We start from the raw sequence: 21,384 nt of genomic DNA, 5'->3' as shown, positions 1-21,384 counted from the left end.
AATTTTCTTTAATTTGAAGGTTTATAATGCTGTAGATCTTTCCAAACTTTGGTAGTTGAACTACTACCTATATCCATTACCCTGTCTGAACCTATAAAATACAACTGAAATTAGTTGCTGCATACCTCAATAGCTTAATTTTGTTTGTTAGAATGGCAGTTTTTACTATTTCTTCATCTGGGAAGGGATATTATATATGTTTGTTAAGGATGAGATTTTCTTCACCGTAATGGATATTTTTATTTTTCTAAACCCTGTCCTACTTATATGGACTAACGAAGTAATTTCGTTTTATTTTCCACTTTAAGGTACCTTTGCTATGCCTCTTCATGTAGATCCACGTAAACACGAACTTCTGGAAGCTAGAATACAGGGAACTAACCATATAAGGTCAACCAATAATGCGCCTCCCTCCACAAAGTCTGATTCGTATGCTTCTGGATATATGTTTCCAATAACAGAAGAACCTTCCCGCACTCCAGAACACTCAGTTTTACGTGGTTCTTCCAGTCCATTTAGTTCAGTCGGTGAACATGACCTAAGTACTAGTAGCAGTGAGATTAAACCAGTTTCCACAGTAGTTCCTTCGATATCAGTTGAAGTAAATGAAAGAATTCCAAGTGCAGCAGATCCAGGCAAAAAGTTGCATAACCCGAACTGCCATAACATTAATCGACTGGAGGTCACTAGTCCGAGTCTTAATGTTCAAAATTCTCAGATCCACGTTCAGACGCAAGAAGATTATGTGACTTCACCTACGACTCCAAAAAAAAGAAGAATCCCTTCAAGTTCTGCAGGAGAGTCTGACAACACATCAAATGACGGTCTTCTCACCTCCCTTGTTAAATCGGACGAGAGGTTTATAGAAGCTTCGGCTCCTGGTATCCCAGCAAATCCTATTGGTTCACCCCAAGGCCTGCAGTATGTTTCAAGGTCGAACTCTATACACACCCCAACCACTGTTGCGGGCAACAGTCCTGTGAAACAACCATATACTTTTGTAGAAGAAAAAAATGTTCCGTATCCCACATTCCAAATTTCCGTCCAACCATCTGCAGCATTTATCGAAACAAACAATCCTACATACCACCTATCTCCTTCGATAGGACCACTTACTCCAACTCCTGGTGGACAAGGTGACTCGTTGCCATCCCGAAATGGGACAAAGAAACGGCGAAAATTAGTGAGTTCTGATGAAGGTCATATACCGAAACCTAAAAAAATAGTTTGCCAAGAACGTGGTTCAAAGCGTATCGATGAAATCTTTAAGGTGAGTTGTGCATTTCCCCCCTCCTGAAATATGCCATTCACTCTCTAGACTGTCATCTAATCAGCTTTGTAATAATTATGTCATTAGAAGAACCTTAAACATCGTAGATTAAGGAACTTGCAGGCGAATTAACATCAACATTTACTAGGTAATTTTATAGGTTTATTGGAAGTCCTGGGTCGAATTTGTTTTAATCAATGAGTAGATAACATATGTCAAATTTCTTGACCCCTTCATAATATGTACATCGTATCTGTCGCTCGACTCATTGGTTTTGTTATTGTGGACTGTTGTTTTAGTCTAAAGATTATATGTTATAAACGTCCCACTAGAATCCATTTTTCTTAAATATATATGTGTCTCGAGAATTCCAAAGTTTAATCATAGCTTATCTTCACTCATCTTTTCTTATTCAGTTCATGCCTGGACCATTATATTCATCCTGTGGTTCAACCAGTCCGACACAAAATCCTCGTTTACAGAGTCCTGTAAGTCTACATCTTATATTCACTGTGTCGAGATTTCTACACAATGTGTAGCAGTATTGGATCAGCTAGGTTTTGGAATTATCTGTTTCACATTTTATCAGCAATGCTAAAATGAACAATTTTCATCTAGATTTATCACATAAATACTTTTCTTGGATTGTTTCTACTAAAGCTTCTCGAATCATCTGATATAGTTTCAGAATAAGTGATATAGCAACCCAAATGTTCATGTTTCCGATATTATTACACCTCAAAAAGTCTCGCTAATCAAATATTTTTGTAATCCCTGGGTTTGATAGCCAAAATAATACATGTATGTTTACTCTGGAACACAAGGTATATTAATCCTTAGATGTAATTCAATAAATATTCGTGTACTAGGCTTTGAGTTAAACTTTATGTAAGGACTAGTGAATACGTACTCGGCTATACAAACGGAAGCAAGAAAATAAATGTTTAGCTTTCGCTAACAAACTCACTGTCCATAAACAAAACAAACAGCGCTTTTCTTCTTACTACGTTTAGACAGGCCAAGTTCCGGGAACCTCTGCAAATTTTGAAATCAACTTCGTTAACCATTTATGTGACAATTTGTCAAATAATCAATTCAGTGCTTCCAGGTTTCCGATAATTGTCTAACTTAAATCGGTTCGTGATCTCAATAAAACTCAATTATCTCCGCGACCCCCATCAAATTCACTGACAGTAGAAAATACATTGTGATTAATCAATCAGACGATCGCAAGTTCAACTCTACCTACCTTGGTGTAGTAGGCCCAGTTTATTTTATTTATTTATTTAAACACATAAATATTGGTACAAGGAAGCACCAGATACATATGCGCCTCACAAATCTCATTTGATTTGTGTGAGGGCTGTGATACTGCCCAGATGCCCAAACTGAAACAGGTGGTTTTCTTAGAGGGCCACACCCAGAGCCTTTGACCTAAATGTCTGATCCACAAGGCAGTGGAGCATCGTGAGGTGATGCAGTCCTATGGTAGCCGGTGACGAACAATAGGTTCATACTCCATTCGTTCCATCAGGATATTGGAGCCAGCCCATGTGCACCATTGGTTTGGAATCATGATTTCCCAACTACCCTAGTTGGACTCTCCGTGTCCACCAACCCCGTGAAAGCACCGGACATTCGCTTTTCGTCCTCTCAATTTGATAAACAACACCCGTGGTGCGAGAAGGCAGTGAGTAGGACTCCCCTGGCGGCGGGTATATACACGTGGTCATGTGAGAGCATTTGGAGAGGGAGAGAGGACTCTCCCCACTCTCGGCCATACCAGGGCATTTGGGGGCCCAGTGGGACTGCTAGTTTTCATGCACTACAGTGGTTTCGACGCTTAAACTAATAACGCGGTTGGTAGATTGCTGCTGCCTTGACGTGGTGGTTGGGCTTACCTATCGTGATGAACCAATCGAGCTATATTGGCTGGAACAATCGCTCCTCAAGGTCCTACCACGCCAGGTAGATCGGCTGAAGAACAGTAATACCATAAGCAGCAAACCCAAGGTCCGAAGGCGAAGTCGTACTGCTAACTGTACAGAGGTGTGATCTTAGTGACCTGAAAGCGTGACCACAGTGCCCAAGGGACAACTGCTTGAGGCCGATCACACATGATAACTGCCCTCATACCTCTAATAGCACTCCAGATCACTGTATTCATAATTAATCTCCTTCAATTTCTATTACTCCTCCCACCTCGAGTTTCAACACTGAACTTCCTCTTTCGGCTTCGTCCTCAAGTGTCACCATGGCCAACGATTCTAGTACGCGAAACACTGTTCCAGGTCTACTAAAACCTCGCCCCAAACTACACATTGGAGCCTTCAACGTACGTACCTTATGTCAAATCGGTCAACAGGCTTCCTTGAATAAGACCCTAGAATCTCGTACGATTGATGTATGCTGTGTCTCCGAAACACGCATACAGGATCCTAGTGTGGTCATTCACTTGACCTCATTTCGCCAAGATGGACAGCCAACGAAATACACCCTCCATGTATCTGGCGACCCGATGGCTAGTTCTCGAGGACTGCGGGGGTAGGCATAACACTAACTGCGAGGGCAGGCATAACACTAACTGCGAGGGCAGAAAAAGCACTATAAGAATTGATTCCCGTTAATAGTCGCCTATGTGTTTTTCGACTAAACAGATCCGTAATTTATTTATTTATTTGAACACACTGAACAGTGTGAATGGAACATTGAAGTAGGTCTCCCGACTCTAGCTAAAGTTCAAAAGGCTATAACTAATCTGAAACGAGGAAGAGCAGCTGGTCCAGATAGATTGGCTCCAGAGGTCTTTAAATATGGTGGTCCAATTTTAGCGATTAGGTTGACTAATATTTTAGCTAAAATCTGGGAGTTGGACATAATCCCATCTGACTGGTCGCAATCACTTATTGCCCCAATATATAGGAAGGGGCCAAAATCATCCTGTAATAACCATAGAGGGATTAGTTTGGCTAATATAGTATCTAAAATATTGGCCTCAATAATTATCGGGCTCCTAATTAATACTCGTGAACTGCAAACACGAGAAAATCAGGCTGGCTTCAGACCTCGTCGTGGCTGTATCGACCACATATTCACTATTCGTCAGGTTTTAGAACACAGACATGCTTATCAACGTCAGACAATGATAGCTTTTTCTTGACTTAAAAGCAGCATTCGACTCTGTAGACCGAGAGGTTCTGTGTCAGTGTCTGTCATTGAAAGGTGTACCTCAGAAGTACATAAACCTTGTGAAAGCTATTTACTCGAACACTACCAGTCGAGTGAGGGCTTATGGCGAACTGTCATCTGAGTTTACAACCTCAAATGGTGTCCGACAAGGCTGTCCACTATCCCCATTTTTGTTTAACTTCATTAAAGACCTATTGCTGGAAATAACACTCTTGTCGACTAAATTTTCAGGAATTGATCTCCTACCAGGAGGTTCACTTATCGACTTAGAATACGCAGATGACATAGCCCTATTTGGTGAAGACGCTGATAAAATGCAGTCTTTTGGTAGCACTGATTAACAATGCAAGGATATTTGGAATGCGTTTCTCCCCCTCTAAATGTAAATTGTTACTCCAGTGCTGGCGTGCGTCAACACCTGAACTAAGGATAGGGAGTGAAGTAGTCGAACGTGTCGACAACTTCACTTTTCTTGGAAGTTTGATCAGCCCTAATGGGTTGGTGTCTGACGAAATCTCTGTACGGATTCCAAAAGCTCGTTTGGCTTTTGCCAACTTACGTCACCTATGGTGAAGACGAGATATCCGTCTATCAATTAAGGGACGAGTATACTGCACAGCAGTTCGTTCTGTCCTACTTTACGGCTGCGAAAAGTGGCGATTAAGAGTAGAAGATACTCGCAAGTTACTAGTATTTGACTATTATTATTATTATTAATAATAATAATAATAATAGTCAAATACTAGTAACCACAGATGCCTTAGAAATATTGCTCGCATCTGCTGGGATCACCGGCTAAGTTATAGTGAGGTTAGATGCAGGGTGTTAGGGAATGATGGTAAATCAGTTGATGAGGTTGTGGATCTTCATCAACTGAGATGGTTGAGCCACGTGTTACGTATGCCTGAACACCGATTACCACAAGAGTTGATGGCGACCAAACCAAAACGTGGCATCAGAGCTTGTAGTCACTAACTTCTTGTCTGAACCATGTTGGTAGATGCAGACTACTTGGTTGGGGTCCGCATGACTATCGTAACCAATGGTTGGAGACTCTAAGTGACATGACTCGGAATCCATTACAATGACGTAGGTGTATACACTATTTTTCTTCCCTTAAACTGTGAGATTAAAATTGCTTCATATCTGTCTTTCCTCCTGTACCATATCCTCATATACAACCTTTCTTTTATATATTACCACCATTAAATTAACTATTTCTATGAATTTAGTGTTCATCTTGTTGTGCTAATGAGGTATGCCAACATGGACTGATGCATGTGTGTGCCTGGTCCTACGTTGTAGCTGACTGACTGAGATTGCAGATAATACATGAAACAATATCTCTTTACATTTCAAAGTAACTGTCGTGTAGAAACGATAACTATTGAGATTTTCACATAATTAACAGGTATCCAGCACACATTCATGTACGAGAAATTCGTGACTAGCACCATATGGGAGACTAATACTGTTAACAATAATGTTATTTAGGGCTATTTTGTACTAGAAACTATGGGGGAATTTTTTAGTGAGTAGGAATTAGAACGAGTTGAAGTAAGAGTTTATTCTTACAGCTTTTGTTTTAATTATGCACCGTTCCCCCTTTTTTAGTCCCCTACAGGTGCCCATTCTCTTGATAATCAAATGGTTGGAGTAAACCATAATTACATCCCGTCGCTGAATGAAGCTGTGACTACAAGCTGCGCAAGCAACGATCAAATGATTATTACGTCAGTAACAGGAGTTCAGTATGCAAATAATGCAGCTGCTTTCCAGTTGTCACCTGTCCGTGCCAGCAGTACAGCAAGTTTAAGTGATAGCTCTGGTGATAATCCTGTATCGATGGTTGGGTTAAGTATGGTTGCGAATGTAAACGCGAATCCAACTTCTTGTACAATACCCTGCAATGCTACTCCATTGCCTACTTATTCTAACCTTCAGCTACCTGCCAATCCTAATTCATCATATCCTCAAGTTGGACAACCTAGTGTTGGTTATCTAAGCTCTGGATCCTGTCCAAATAATCCCATGACTTCAAATGTTCCAGCCGTTTCTGGGTCATCCACAAACAACTTCAGATCTCATGTCGGGGTGCAAACAGATGAAACTGTCACTCCATTGTCAACTGCCGAATGTGTGGAAAGTTCACAATGCACAAACATCACAACTTTGCATAATAATCCTACCTTAGTTACTACTGGTGGACCTGCTTCATCTGTCCCACTAACTGCAGTTGAGAGTCTTCAGCGTCGAATAGCTGATTTAGAACACGAAACTGTTGTTCAGCGAGAGACCATCACAAAATTACAAGATAATGCCATTCGTTCCCGCGAAATGATACGTGAATTGCTGATTGAAAAAGTAAGTTATTTAATTATTTTCTCCATAACTGTTCTGTCTGACTGCAATTCATATAACAATATTTGATTATTAAACTGCTCAATATTACATCAAATAATGCTGCCGTTGGTTATTTATTTACTAATGTATTTTCTTTATTCTAATGAATTTCTGATTGTATAACGTGTTTTCAGAGTTTACTCGAAAGAAAGACTACACGTCAAAAAGTCATGGAAAACCGTTTACGTTTAGGTCAATTTATCACCCAAAGACAGGGTGCTCATTTTGAAGAGAAATGGATCGAAGGTTCGAGATTTAAGGAATTAGATCAGTAAGTTCCCTCTATTTACTATCATAAAATTCAGAAACTAGTTGTCAATACTTACGTTTGCCTAGTTCCCTTGTTTTTTAGCTGTTTCTTGTTATCATAATTGATTGCAACGAAATTTTTCAATATCTGACTAATATTTTGTTAATAACACATAAAATCTTTGGAAAGTGAAGAATAAGTACGGATTATAGGCAAGTTAAGTATTTTTTGCTTTAACTTCTATGGGGTAGAGAAACCCACCTATCCCTACTTTGAGTTAGGCAGCCATGTTAACATCAGTGGTCTCCATACATAAATAGTGTGACTCAGATTTGAGTACATAAACTTTTACTATATAAATAAGTTGCCTCGTTTATTTATTTTGTTCTTGTTTTAAGACTAAACTTTGACCATGCAATCTGTTTGATAAGTATCATTTTGAGAATACTTATTGTAAAATTGGTATAGTTTGTAACGCCTATAATAATAACAATGACATTTTATTTATATATTTATTTGAACACAAACATTGGTACATGAGGGCACCAAATACATATGCACCACACAATAACAATGAGGCCAGTATCAGTTATCATTGATTTGGGTGAGGGCTGTGATACTACCCGGACCCCCAAACCAAAGCAGGTGGTTTTCTTAAGGGACCACTCCCGGGGCCTTTGACTTAAAAGTCTAATCCACAAGGCAATGGAGCAACGTAAGGTGATGCAGTCCTATGGTAGCCGGTGACGAACAATAGGTTCATGCGCCGTTTGCTCCTTCAGGATCCTGGAGTCCATGTGCACCATTGGTTTGGAATCATGGTTTCCCAACTACCCTAGTTGGACTCTCCGTGTCCACCAACCCGGTTAAAGCACCGAACATTCGCTTTTCGTCCTCTCAATTTGATAAACAACACCCGTGGTGCGAGAAGGCAGTGAGTAGGACTTCCCTGGCGGAGGGTATATACACGTGGTCATGTGAGAGCATTTGGAGAGGGAGAGAGGACTCTCCCCACTCTCGGCCATACCAGGGCATTTAGGGGCTCACACAATAATAAATTCATTCTGTTAATTTCAGATTTCTTTTTTCCTGTTTATTTCTTAAGACGCCGTAAGAATATTGAACTTGTTCGCGAAGAGATTGAACGTAAAAAGAAACAATGGAACAAGCGTAAACCAAATGTTGGTGATGCTAAGAAAAGTACTAAATCTAAATACGATGAGTAAGTTAAAGTTTATTTTTTCGTCTGTAAAGTTTGTGTGTACTAATCATACTGTCCTAACCGACGTAATTGGAAATGTTGATGGTTAAATCATGGTGAAAACATCTATACCTACCCCAAGCAAAGACGTCTTAAATGGTGGAAATGGACTCCTGGTGATTGTGACCCTTGATATTTCAGTGATAAGTTAGATAATGCTACATAAAATTATTGACTTTCAAAGTGGACCGTAATGATATCACCAGATCTTAGGCACTAGATGTCAAAAATATTTTTAAATAGTAGGAAAAATCAGTGAGACAATATGATATATACGTTTCGCAAAAGCTTAAAGGGAAAGATGCATCAAAATAATGTAATCAATTATGGGCGAATAATCTTACTTTGTTTCTCCAATCACCGATTTCTATTGTCCAACTAACACCGTTCAGAAAGCTCATCATCCATGGTTTATTTTCAAACTATCAATCGAAAATCTTCAGAAATTGTACTCCCGTTGCCATGTTTGAAAAGATTACGAGTCCACCTAATCTGCGAACGGAACGAAGACTCAGTGACACAATGACCAAATAAGCTAACTATTCCCCGCTAACTAGGGAGAAAAGTTCGGGTTCAGAGAGGGAAATGTATTCCACAAGCAGCCAGAAGCACGAACAACAACCACAAGAACAATCTATACGTATATATATAGCATTAAAATGTCCTTGGGAAACGTTACAAAATAGCATATTAAAAAAACAATAACGGACCAATGACATTTAAGGTCCTTCCAAGTGGGAAATACGACATGAAGGTGAAAATGGGAGTTTTGGGTGCGAAAATAATACATTTACCAACTGAGTTTTGGGGATCTAAAACCCGTCTAAGTTCAACTGTTTTGAATCCTTCGCTGCACTTCTGCTTTATAGTAAATTGGCGGTGGTTAGGCATAATAAACATTTCCCAGGTTAATCACATCGGTACAATGTGCTTTTATTTCAGTCACACGTCCTTATTACGTAACTCATTTACTAAATACTGGTTTATGTAGTTGACTTTGAAGCGCACTTTAGTTTTAATACATTCAGTGGTATTACCATGCTGCCCTGCCGTCAGTCAGTCAGTCAGCTATAACGTAGGACCAGGCACACATATGCATCAGTCCATGTTGGCATACCTCATTAGCACAACAAGATGAACACTAAATTCATAGAAATAGTTAATTTAATGGTGGTAATATATAAAAGAAAGGTTGTATATGAGGATATGGTACAGGAGGAAAGACAGATATGAAGCAATTTTAATCTCACAGTTTAAGGGAAGAAAAATAGTGTATACACCTACGTCATTGTGATGGATTCCGAGTCATGTCACTTAGAGTCTCCAACCATTGGTTACGATAGTCATGCGGACCCCAACCAAGTAGTCTGCATCTACCAACATGGTTCAGACAAGAAGTTAGTGACTACAAGCTCTGATGCCACGTTTTGGTTTGGTCGCCATCAACTCTTGTGGTAATCGGTGTTCAGGCATACGTAACACGTGGCTCAACCATCTCAGTTGATGAAGATCCACAACCTCATCAACTGATTTACCATCATTCCCTAACACCCTGCATCTAACCTCACTATAACTTAGCCGGTGATCCCAGCAGATGCGAGCAATATTTCTAAGGCATCTGTGGTTACTAGTATTTGACTATTATTATTATTATTATTATTATTAATAATAATAATAGTCAAATACTAGTAACTTGCGAGTATCTTCTACTCTTAATCGCCACTTTTCGCAGCCGTAAAGTAGGACAGAACGAACTGCTGTGCAGTATACTCGTCCCTTAATTGATAGACGGATATCTCGTCTTCACCATAGGTGACGTAAGTTGGCAAAAGCCAAACGAGCTTTTGGAATCCGTACAGAGATTTCGTCAGACACCAACCCATTAGGGCTGATCAAACTTCCAAGAAAAGTGAAGTTGTCGACACGTTCGACTACTTCACTCCCTATCCTTAGTTCAGGTGTTGACGCACGCCAGCACTGGAGTAACAATTTACATTTAGAGGGGGAGAAACGCATTCCAAATATCCTTGCATTGTTAATCAGTGCTACCAAAAGACTGCATTTTATCAGCGTCTTCACCAAATAGGGCTATGTCATCTGCGTATTCTAAGTCGATAAGTGAACCTCCTGGTAGGAGATCAATTCCTGAAAATTTAGTCGACAAGAGTGTTATTTCCAGCAATAGGTCTTTAATGAAGTTAAACAAAAATGGGGATAGTGGACAGCCTTGTCGGACACCATTTGAGGTTGTAAACTCAGATGACAGTTCGCCATAAGCCCTCACTCGACTGGTAGTGTTCGAGTAAATAGCTTTCACAAGGTTTATGTACTTCTGAGGTACACCTTTCAATGTGATCTCAGTTGTTCCGTGAATTTACTTTTGGCTGGCGTAGCCGGTGTAGGTATGGATGTGTTTGAATCCGGGATCTAGTGGTTGAAAGTCAGTTGTTTTTAAGGTGCATAATTCACACCTTTTTAGTCGTGAATCATTCGTAGACATTTTCATGAAATAGGTTAAGTTGCCACTCAAGCGGTTTCCTATTTTCAACTTTGATTTTCAAATTTGGTACCCCTTTATGCTTATAAATCAATCAGTTTGTACTTTAGAGTCATACTCTAATTTTTATCCTCTATCTTGTATATTGTGAATTTCAAAATTATGGATAAAATAATGATTGGATATTAACAAGTCCTAAATAATTGTTATTACTGTTTTCTTTCTCTCCAGAGTCTCTGTGGATGAATTTTATGAACAATTAGAAATTTATGATTTACGTAAACAAATGCTTGTCAAGGAAGATAAAGAAATCCAAATGGAATTAGAGCGATTAGATCGAGAAAGAAATTTGCATATCCGAGAAATTAAACGAATTTCTAATGAAGATGCATCTCGTTTTAAGGACCATCCATTACTTAATGAACGATATCTTTTGCTTAATTTACTGGGTAAAGGTGGATTCTCGGAAGTTCACAAGGTTGGTTGTTCATTCTTAGACTTCATTTTTGCTTACTTCAATAAAGTGGTTGGTTTTCATCACAACCTGCTTCAGTTTGGGCACCTGGGCAGTATCATAGCCCTCACACAAATCAAATGAGTTTTGTGTGGCGCATATATATCTGGTGCTTCCTTGTACCAATATTTATGTGTTTAAATAAATAAATTTCATCACAAACCTAATATGACCAATAAAAAAGCTAGACATGGACATTGTATACTTCTAGTTCATGGTCACTTTTTTCTAATATACTCCTACACCAGCCAGAATTATGCGTCGAGGAATGTGGTGGTTAAGCATATGTAACGTACGTCCAAGGCAACTCAGTCGTTGATGATAAGACTAAGGTGTCTAAAACCGTGTGTTATCTATGATTAACCACCACCCAACTTGATCCATAGTGCTGGCTGAAATGGGAAAAGGCTGGAAGAACGCTAGAGGTCTTCAAACAAAGCAATTGTATAATTCTGTGAAATCGTTGGCTGTCAAAATGATTCATGTTGCCAGATGTAGACTACTTGGTTAGGGTCCGCGTGATAACTGCGACCAGTGGTTGGAAACATTGAGCGTTAGTCATTATCAACATAGATACCTGATATGTGCATTCGCCAACTTGCTACATCACATTAACATGACATAAAAACAACAAAAGGGGTCTAAATAATCCGATAGGGATGATGGTGAGAAAGACTGAATTATATCAGCTTGTGTCTAGATCTTACCTTGTTTATAATGTCTATCCAACCGATTTTTCATTTTCACTTTATATAAGACAGTATTCAGTGAACTAATGAAAGTAATGAGAGTAATAGATTTATTTGTTCTTCACTTGTCCGTCTTACAAATTAGGTAACTGAAGCATAGAAAGTAAATTGTGTATTAGGTACTGTTTTTCGCTCATCGTATTTAATTTGTCCTAATTTGATCCCTGATCCAATCACCACAAGATAAGCCAAAATGCCTACACGTTGTATAGGTGTACTAATTATCACAACCAATGGTGATTACAGTACCAGTGTTTGACTGAGTCTTGAAGCCCATAAGTAATCTAGAAACTATAAAAATATATCGATCTAGAAACTCCGTTTCCAACGGATTCTGGTCAAAGATGTTTTGAGACGAAAACCGCTTCTCCAACGTCATTCATTGGCAATATTACGTACAATACTACTATTCACAATAAAGTTGATTAAACCTGTACTTGATAAATAAGTTGATAAGGCATAGGCTACATTTCGATGCTTATTCTTCAATCCACTGGAAGGACTAGTAAAGTTACTATTAATTATCAAGGTGTAACCCATACACACCATTTCATTGTAGCAACATTTAATTAAGACTAACACACACACCGAAATAAATTCGGCTGATAACTAATTGTTACCTGGCGCCCTTCAGAGTCATACTGATTACGGTGATAAAATAGTTTCTATCAATTTATTTCATATAATATTCTTTTAAATATCTTCAAATGTTTTGTTTTCATGTTTTTTTTTGTTTGTTCAGGGTTTTGATCTTGTAGCTAATCGATATGTCGCTTGTAAAATTCATCAGCTTAACCCTTCTTGGCCTAAAGATAAAAAAGATAATTACATTAAGTAAGTGAATATATATAAATATAGTGTCTGTGTTTGTGTATCTATGTTCGCTTGTGCGCCGGGTTCATTGGAAAAATTTGTATATTATGTGTTTATCGTGGCATTAGAGCTTGTAGTCACTAACTTCTAGTCTAAACCATGTTGGTAAATGCAGACTACTTGGTTGGGGTCCGCATGACTATCGTAACCAATGGTTAGAGACTCTAGGTGACATGACTCGGAATCCATCACAATGACGTAGGTGTATACACTATTTTTCTTCCCTTAAACTGTGAGATTAAAATTGCTTCATATCTGTCTTTCCTCCTGTACCATATCCTCATATACAACCTTTCTTTTATATATTACCACCATTAAATTAACTATTTCTATGAATTTAGTGTTCATCTTGTTGTGCTAATGAGGTATGCCAACATGGACTGATGCATATGTGTGCCTGGTCCTACGTTATAGCTGACTGACTGACTGTGTTTATAAACACTGCCACGTAATTTTCCCAATCCCATTGGAGTGCGGTTGCTTAATGTTTAAAGCACTCAAGTTTTAACTAGTGAACTGGATACCTCGACTCCACCCCGCCCACATCAGTTTATACAGATGAATTTTATTGTTTGCTTTCGCACCTAAACTCCCACAAAGTCGTCCACATGAATTAGTACTTGGTAGATAGGCAACATTATTATTATTTGTCACTAGGTTTATGAGTCTTGTGAAAAAATCAAAAATCTTGCAGAAACGTTTAGTACTCTGTCATTTAGATTTGAACTAATAAATCTGCTTGAAACAATGAATAATAGAACCGATTTAATTACACACTTGATTCAGTTCAGTTAAAATTCATTTTAAAAGATCGATTAAGCTAGTTGACATTGCTTTTTATGGAAATTAAATCACTCATTATTCATTTTGGAACTAGTGTATCATTGAACTCAAACATTCACACGTTTCAAAGTTAAGTAAGAATTTTTGATGTATACGAACAAACCATAGTAATTCGAACTCATTTTCTGAAATAATCAGATAATCACAAACTTGTTTCCCAAAAATAATGATTATGATTTTTGTATTCCAAAAATGCGTTAGAAATAGTGTTCATACAGATATTTGACGGCAGTTAATGTCATATCATGTGGCACTACTCTTGTTAGTGGAAGAAACATTTCACATTGCTTGATAACAGTAGGTTGTTTATCTGAATTTACATTGCATCATTCACACAATGCTTTGTTGATCGTTAGATCTACCTCCAGTTCCTTTGACAAGTACTAAGATTCTCAGTGGTGATGGTCTTTTTACTCACTATTTTTTATTGCTGCTCATGACATCAAAATAGTCTATGGTAGGAATAATTGTGAAAAATCCAACACACAAATTGTGATCTGAGAACGTTTTTAGTTCTAGTTAATGGTTTTCATGTAACAATTTAACTGAAAGGTTTAGTATGGTATCATAGTATATCTATGTATCTCGAATATTAGATTGTAAACAAAATTTCCCACATCGTCAACATGAACATTTTAATATAGAAATAGTAATATTCTGGTCATTGTTAACTAAGAACCTCGAGTATTTCAACAAAATAATGTCATGCTTTTCTGTTTCCGAAATAATTTCCACTTTTTGATTTCTGAATCAGTCATTTTTAACAGAGTTGATTTCTATTGAAAACACTGTGAAAAACAATTGTCAGACGTTAATCCTGTATATTCCAAATGGCAGACAGTGTGCTTCAACTTTTACTAGTATTTGTGTCATCATGCTTTTCTGTTTTCCTCGTCAGTTACTCCTCATACTGTAGCTGAAAACTTTACCAACTAGATTTCTGTCTCCCCTAATATTATTTTACTTAGACTAGAATACTTCTTATTATCAGTATGGGGTTGTGGAGATTGTTGAAGTCATGAACCAATCAATGTTACATTTTTATTGTTTTAGTTAATTCTAATAAGTCAATCAGCAGGTAATGAAGTAGGGGTTCTTTTAGTTTCATATCTAGTATTTGTTATTATTTATACCATTTTTTTTAAGTGATGAAGTTTGACGTTAACACCAAACGCATCTACTTGTCAGTAGACAAGTTTTTTTTAATCTACTTATTCCTATAGGTTTTCTCTATGCCGTTTAATATTCTCAATCTATTTTTAAAGTCAGCGGTTACTTAATGTCATTTGAATAATATAATGTTGTTAACTAATCTCTTTTTCTGAAAATCAAATATTTTTTATAGGCATGCGTTAAGAGAGATTGAAATTCACAAAACATTACACCATCCGAGGATAGTAAAAGTTTTCGATGTGTTTGATATCGACCATGATGCGTAAGTTTAATTGTCCATTCTCATATATTAACATTGCTTACATGAAAGCTTATTTACTATGGTTTCTCGTTTTTATGCTAAAAGGAATGCGTATCCTACATTCGATTGGTAGTCACTATTCCATACAATCTAAATTGCGATACTAGGCCTCAGTTGGTAATGAATTCAAAACAAAGCAAATAATAATTCAATAAAAAATTATTTAGCTCATACTGAATTACAATCACATTTGGCGTGGACATCATGTCATAGAGAAAACCTTGTCAGTTAATACCCTCTTCTTGTTCAATATAAGGCTTAAGTTCACTTGACTTCATAATGAAGACGGTAAATAGTAATTGGTGTGGGAAATATAATGTAAGATAGATGTGTAGAGTATCCGATTTGAAATATTATTCATAAAATAATATATGCCTTGTATCAGCATGTAGAAGTGCACATATTAGCTTAAAGCGATTCAACTGAAATTTCTTCCGTGATTTTACGGTTAAGGAATTAAATACTTTTCCCAAAATTTAAACAAAGTCTCGAGTCACACAGGCTAGTGATACACTACAAATCGGTTAATAGAATCCGATCACCAAGATAAACTTGAGATACATTAACTTGGTCACTACCCAATGATCTATCAATTGTTATTACATCTCAGTCCTACAGATCAGTCGTGGCCCAAAAGGCTCGGTGGCAACGTCTGTAACTGTGAAGCTGGGTGACACGGGATCAAATCTTCTAGGTAGCATTAGTTCTCGCAAGATTGCAGGTACGCTTTGCTGACGATTGCCAAATGTCACAAAACCTATGCTCAGGGATTCCTGTTGACTATCTCCAACCACCACCTTATGATTTTCATCTACTTCGTGTTCAGTATACAAATATGTCATTCAGTTTGTTTATTTTTGAAATCATATATTTTTAGACTCGCTTCCTTCGTATTTTTCGGTTCTTTAGCTTTTGTACTGTACTTGAATACAGTGAAGGTAATGACTTGGATTTCTTTCTTAAACAAAACAAAAGTATTCCGGAACGTGAAGCCAAGTCGATTATATGCCAAGTGGTTTCTGCTTTGAAATATTTAAATGAACGTAAACCTCCTGTAATTCATTATGACTTGAAACCAGGTATGTACAGTTGTAAATTTGCGCTTACCGTGTGATTATTTTTTCCACACTGTAATGTATATTAAAGCAGTTTAATTTCTTAAATAATGGCTCAGTTACTTTCTCTACAATCTTTTCTGACATATTGATTCCACTGCTAGCCATTATCTATCTCTGAAATGTTCGTGACTAAATGTGAATGTCGAGGCAGTCCGAACAGAATCCAAATACGCCAAAAGAGACTGATCAATTTCAGTCTTTAAGCATCAATGGGAAGATTCAAAAAACCAATACAGGTTAAATCTGAATGAATCATTATCGAAAGACAGGTCAACTAGCCAATGGAATAAGTATTTCTTCCACCAGAATAACATTCTTATGTATAAAGTACTAAGCATCAAGTTGATGGTGTAGCATTCTTACCATAAACGACATTATTTCTCATACCGAGTGAAATTTATGTGTTTGTTACACGTATTAAAACTAACGCACCTTAATTTATATAAGACGCAAATACAGAATAAATCACGGTGCTTCCTTCTACGCTTCACTGACTATTTGTATCTTTTTCACCAAAATGTTTTCAAGCAAAACGAAACATTGATGAATTTCCATAATGGTTACATTATGTGCGATTTTACTTATTACTTTAATGACTTATTACAGGTAATATTTTACTGGGTTCTGGCCAAGTTGCTGGTGAAATCAAAATCACGGATTTCGGTTTAAGTAAACTTATGACAGAAGATAAATACAATCCAGAGACTGGGATGGATTTAACCTCCCAAGGAGCAGGCACTTATTGGTACCTACCACCGGAATGTTTTGAGACGGGGCGGGAACCTCCAAAAATATCTTCAAAAGTGGATATATGGTCTGTTGGTGTAATTTTCTTCCAGTGTTTGTTTGGAAAAAAAGTTAGTTTTCTGTAGTTTATCACTTATTTTCAACAAGTTATTATTGTTCTGAAAAACTAATTAGTTATTTTACATTTATACTGCCTACCTTTTTTCCTAACTACGAGATTTTAGTGACAGCATTATCTTACCATCGAATAACCTATCATGAAGAAATGATCAGTTGTCAAACAGTTGAAGACCAAGAAAGACTAGATAGCCAAACAGAAAAGCTTTCAAATTGAGTTAAATCCCCATAAATCACAAGTTTAAGTGTAGCCATATATTTACTAGTAATGATAAGCCTTGAAATGAATTCTTACAGTCCTAGTGTTTAATTGTTGATCTATCATATCTATATAACGCGGTTATAGCACCGATATCATTGAATAGTCATCTCTATGTAGCGAGTCGGTCGAAGTTGAAATGCATAGCTCATTGAGTTCTGATAATGATTTAATGTGTCATATTTGTCACGAAAATTGAAGTTCCGTAGGTTTGTTTTCATATCATGCATTGATGAGATGTCCCAAACAAAAATTGACCAATTGTCAGGTGATTTCTGGTTTATTCATTTCACGCCATTCCATGATGAGAAAACTACTTTTTATTTTTAACTTTGATACTGAAGTAGTATCACTAATATGTGAGCAATGAATACATTATTCGTTTGTTTTTTCCCAATATATAGCCATTCGGTCATAATATGTCCCAAGCTGATATTTTGCACGAAAATACAATTCTTCATGCACGATCCATTGTATTCCCTTCCACTACAAAAGTTAGCGATGGAGCAAAAGTAAGTCTGTTTTGCTCACTTAGTTGTAAAAAATTCTCGTGTTAGATTCACACGTTTAGCTCACTTTCGTTTTAGTTAGTATTGCGATACACAAGTCATCCATCCTTGTCTTCTACTTCATTGTTTGTTTTCTATGTATTAGACAATCAAATCTTGGTGAGGTTGGTAACTTACAACATGTTTCTGATTTTGACCTATTACCATTCATTAGGATAGATCTGTCTACATTTCCTTGCAACATCTGCTGTTCGCGACCACCAGCAAAAATACTATGACCAATCATTCTCCACTAACCAGGGTTTCTTATCTCTCAAATAAGTGTTAACCAAGTTAAATTTATCAACATATACAGTACACCATAAACAATTCATCTTTTTTCATTAGGGATGCAGTCAAAACACAGCCTATAGTTTAGTGATTATGATTTGTTTATTTTTCTGGATCCACTGATATTTTAATGGTAATAGATAGACTGAGCGATAATATTGTTCCAGACAATTTTTTTATCTCATTGATCTGACGTTTTATACAGTAGTGATATACAACTTCGCAAAATAATGCTGTGCTTAGGCAAGTAATATATTACCACAAATGACCGATTTAAAATTTGCCTCATCTTTTATCAAAGTTTACACCCAGTAATTGAAGTTGTCTCATGATACATTACTCATTAATAAATTGTTTAAAATATGCTTACACATTTTTGTCTCTTTTGTTAATTAGCTGATTTCATTTTTTTTTGTTTTAGGAATTTATTCGAAAATGTTGTACGTATAGAAAAGATCTCCGACCGGATGTCTTTCAACTTAGCAACGATGATTATCTTAAACCTAAAGCTCAACTCAAGTAAGTGTTCCCTTGATGAATGCCTTTAATATACACATATAATATTCCAATTGTACTATCAATCATTTTTATTGATTATGTTCAACACCACATAGAACTTCATTCATATGTATAACTGTATAACACCGGTAGTTTAAAATTGCTCATTTGTTCTATTCTTATTTTCTCTAGTCATATATTTTATTGAATACAATCAATTCCTTCCGCCTATTTGGTAATCATGATTAGTATAATTTATTTTGTCAGTTTGGATTGGATAAATTTCAATTGACCCGTTTTTTTTCCAAAAGGTTTCAGCAAGTTGAATGAGATCATTATCTTTTACACAACTGCTTAGCTTATTATATCAATTCGTATATATCCTAATGAGTAGAAAAATCGTACTTCTGACGTTTCGTGACCTAATGTATCCCACTGCAGAGTGAATAAATAACCGAATTAAATTAACACAAGTTTAAGTAGTATATATATGATAATGATCTTTTCTTTATTAATACTCTCAGTTTTATCCTCCCTAATTTTCTGTGTAAGAATTCTATTACCGCGCAGTTAATAATGTCCTTAAACACTAGTAAAATATTACTATCGAGGAGGATGTTATCATTATCTAAATTAGCTGAAACAATTTAAATATACTGGTTATCAGTTTGAGTACAAAGAGTTCAAGTGGTTCAATTAAGTTGATGTAGCGACTAGGGTCACTTTTTTCAAATGTTTATGTTCATCAGAAACACGTCAGTTTTACATCTTTTATGCATTTCTAAACTATCCCACAGTGAGATTTTTTGTCTTGACCTACTTTATCTCCATTTTTCAGACATTATCTCGATACATCTACACTCCCTGGTCCTGTCGGTGTCCCACTAAATATGGCTACCCCCCCACCTTCAACTTGTATTGATCCCTCTGTCCCCACTCCTGGTAGCAACCAGTGTATAATATCTGGATTTCTAACAAACAATCCTGGAAATTGCGCTTCCCAGCTTCACCCACAACATATCCTTCAACATCAACCGCAGGCCACATCTTTCTCCGTGCTACAGAATCAAGAAGCTACTCCATCATCACAACCTTCAACCTTGCAACCATCAAATCAGACAGATTTTATAACAAGACGTTGTATTAGTTAAGCAATAATTGAACATTATAAAGCGAATATCACAATTCATCTTTGTTTAACTAATACAACGTCTTACCACAAAAGTTTTCTGATTTGTGAGAATATCGAGTAATTTCATCGCAATATTAGTAAAAGATCAGCGATGCTGCTCTTTATAATAGTTTCGACTATGATCATTGCTCTCTGTCCCTATGTGTGTATTGTCAATTTCTTTTCAATGTTGAAGCGTAATGGTCTTTCATATTCCCAATAGGAAAGATTATGCTGGAAATTCTAGTAGAATAAACCACTTTTGTCTCTAACCTATGCGTGATTTTTCAATAGTATTTGAAATGAAGTTTCATAATAATCCCTGTATTCGATACCATATGTTTGATTATAACAAGTAATTCCAAGCACAAAATCTGCAATATCTCAACAACTTCTCGTATTATATTCATTCAACTTGTAAATAAAAAAATTTGTATTAAAAAATTTTAAACAGTAACTAGCTGTTATTTGTCTTCGTTCACAAGTGCTTTCAACCAGTTTGGCTTTTTTGACGTTTTCCCTCATCTTATGTTATACTTGATATATGTGGATCCGATTGCAATCGTTTCTTCAAATGACAAAAAGAAGAGGATGTGCCAATCGCCGTGATGGTGTTGGTGGATCTTTCTTTATTGTGCGATAGTTAGCTCTGCTATAGGTTTTGTTATAACTTGTCGTCTTGTGCCCCTATCATTATATAACTCAATGATACCACCAATTAGAGAACAGTGGCTTATCGATCAATGACGCATAAACCCTTAAGAGCAGTCTAGAGTCCTCATCGGTCCTTTTTTCTGCCTAGCCCTGCCCCTTAAGTCCAGAACACCAATCACAGTCTCTGGGATATGAATCATGTATTTCAAACGTACTGCGTTTATATACAAACCACATCGCACCACAAATAGAAAACAACATTTGTACAAGATCTAACCAAAAGTGGCTGTGAATGTGGGAGACTGTAATTAATAGACTGGACATAACTCAAGAACGATAAATCGTATAATTGTAGTCTATAGGTCAAAAGTTACCATTCATAATTCTCGTCGGTATTTAACAGTTTCAAGCTCCCTATAAAGGTGCTTGAGTACGAACTTAACGTACGTAATGATTGGGTTTAAATAATTTTGAAAGACGAAAATTTGTTACAGTATTTACACAGTTGTAAAGTAATTGGTTTAGAGGTTTCTTCTAAATTTTTTATAGATAGCAAATGAACGGAAAGCATACGTCAATTCCAGCGTATACTTTTCCGTTTAGATAACTACTGTTCCTTTTTTATTGTATTGACCGATACAAGTTCGTTGCATTTCGA

The 21,384-nt window shown here is 36.7% G+C and overlaps 1 protein-coding gene across 1 annotated transcript; it reads left to right on the top strand.

Moving 5' to 3' along the window:
* Positions 1 to 445: 445 nt before the first annotated feature.
* Positions 446 to 20,052, top strand: Smp_141580 (protein kinase; the record flags this gene model as incomplete). Its single annotated transcript, XM_018796461.1, has 13 exons — positions 446 to 1,270; positions 1,687 to 1,758; positions 6,074 to 6,823; positions 6,997 to 7,133; positions 8,218 to 8,334; positions 11,102 to 11,348; positions 12,876 to 12,967; positions 15,195 to 15,284; positions 16,233 to 16,402; positions 17,048 to 17,298; positions 17,969 to 18,076; positions 18,825 to 18,922; positions 19,740 to 20,052. The coding sequence occupies 13 exons, from the start codon at positions 446 to 448 to the stop codon at positions 20,050 to 20,052; spliced, it is 3,270 nt and encodes a 1,089-aa protein (XP_018651601.1).
* Between the last annotated feature and the right edge of the window lie 1,332 nt (positions 20,053 to 21,384).

Source organism: Schistosoma mansoni, chromosome 4, assembly GCF_000237925.1.
Source record: "Schistosoma mansoni strain Puerto Rico chromosome 4, complete genome".
Taxonomy (NCBI): domain Eukaryota; kingdom Metazoa; phylum Platyhelminthes; class Trematoda; order Strigeidida; family Schistosomatidae; genus Schistosoma; species Schistosoma mansoni.
Note: the sequence above shows the minus strand (reverse complement) of the source record. Positions and strands in the feature narration are given on the sequence as shown.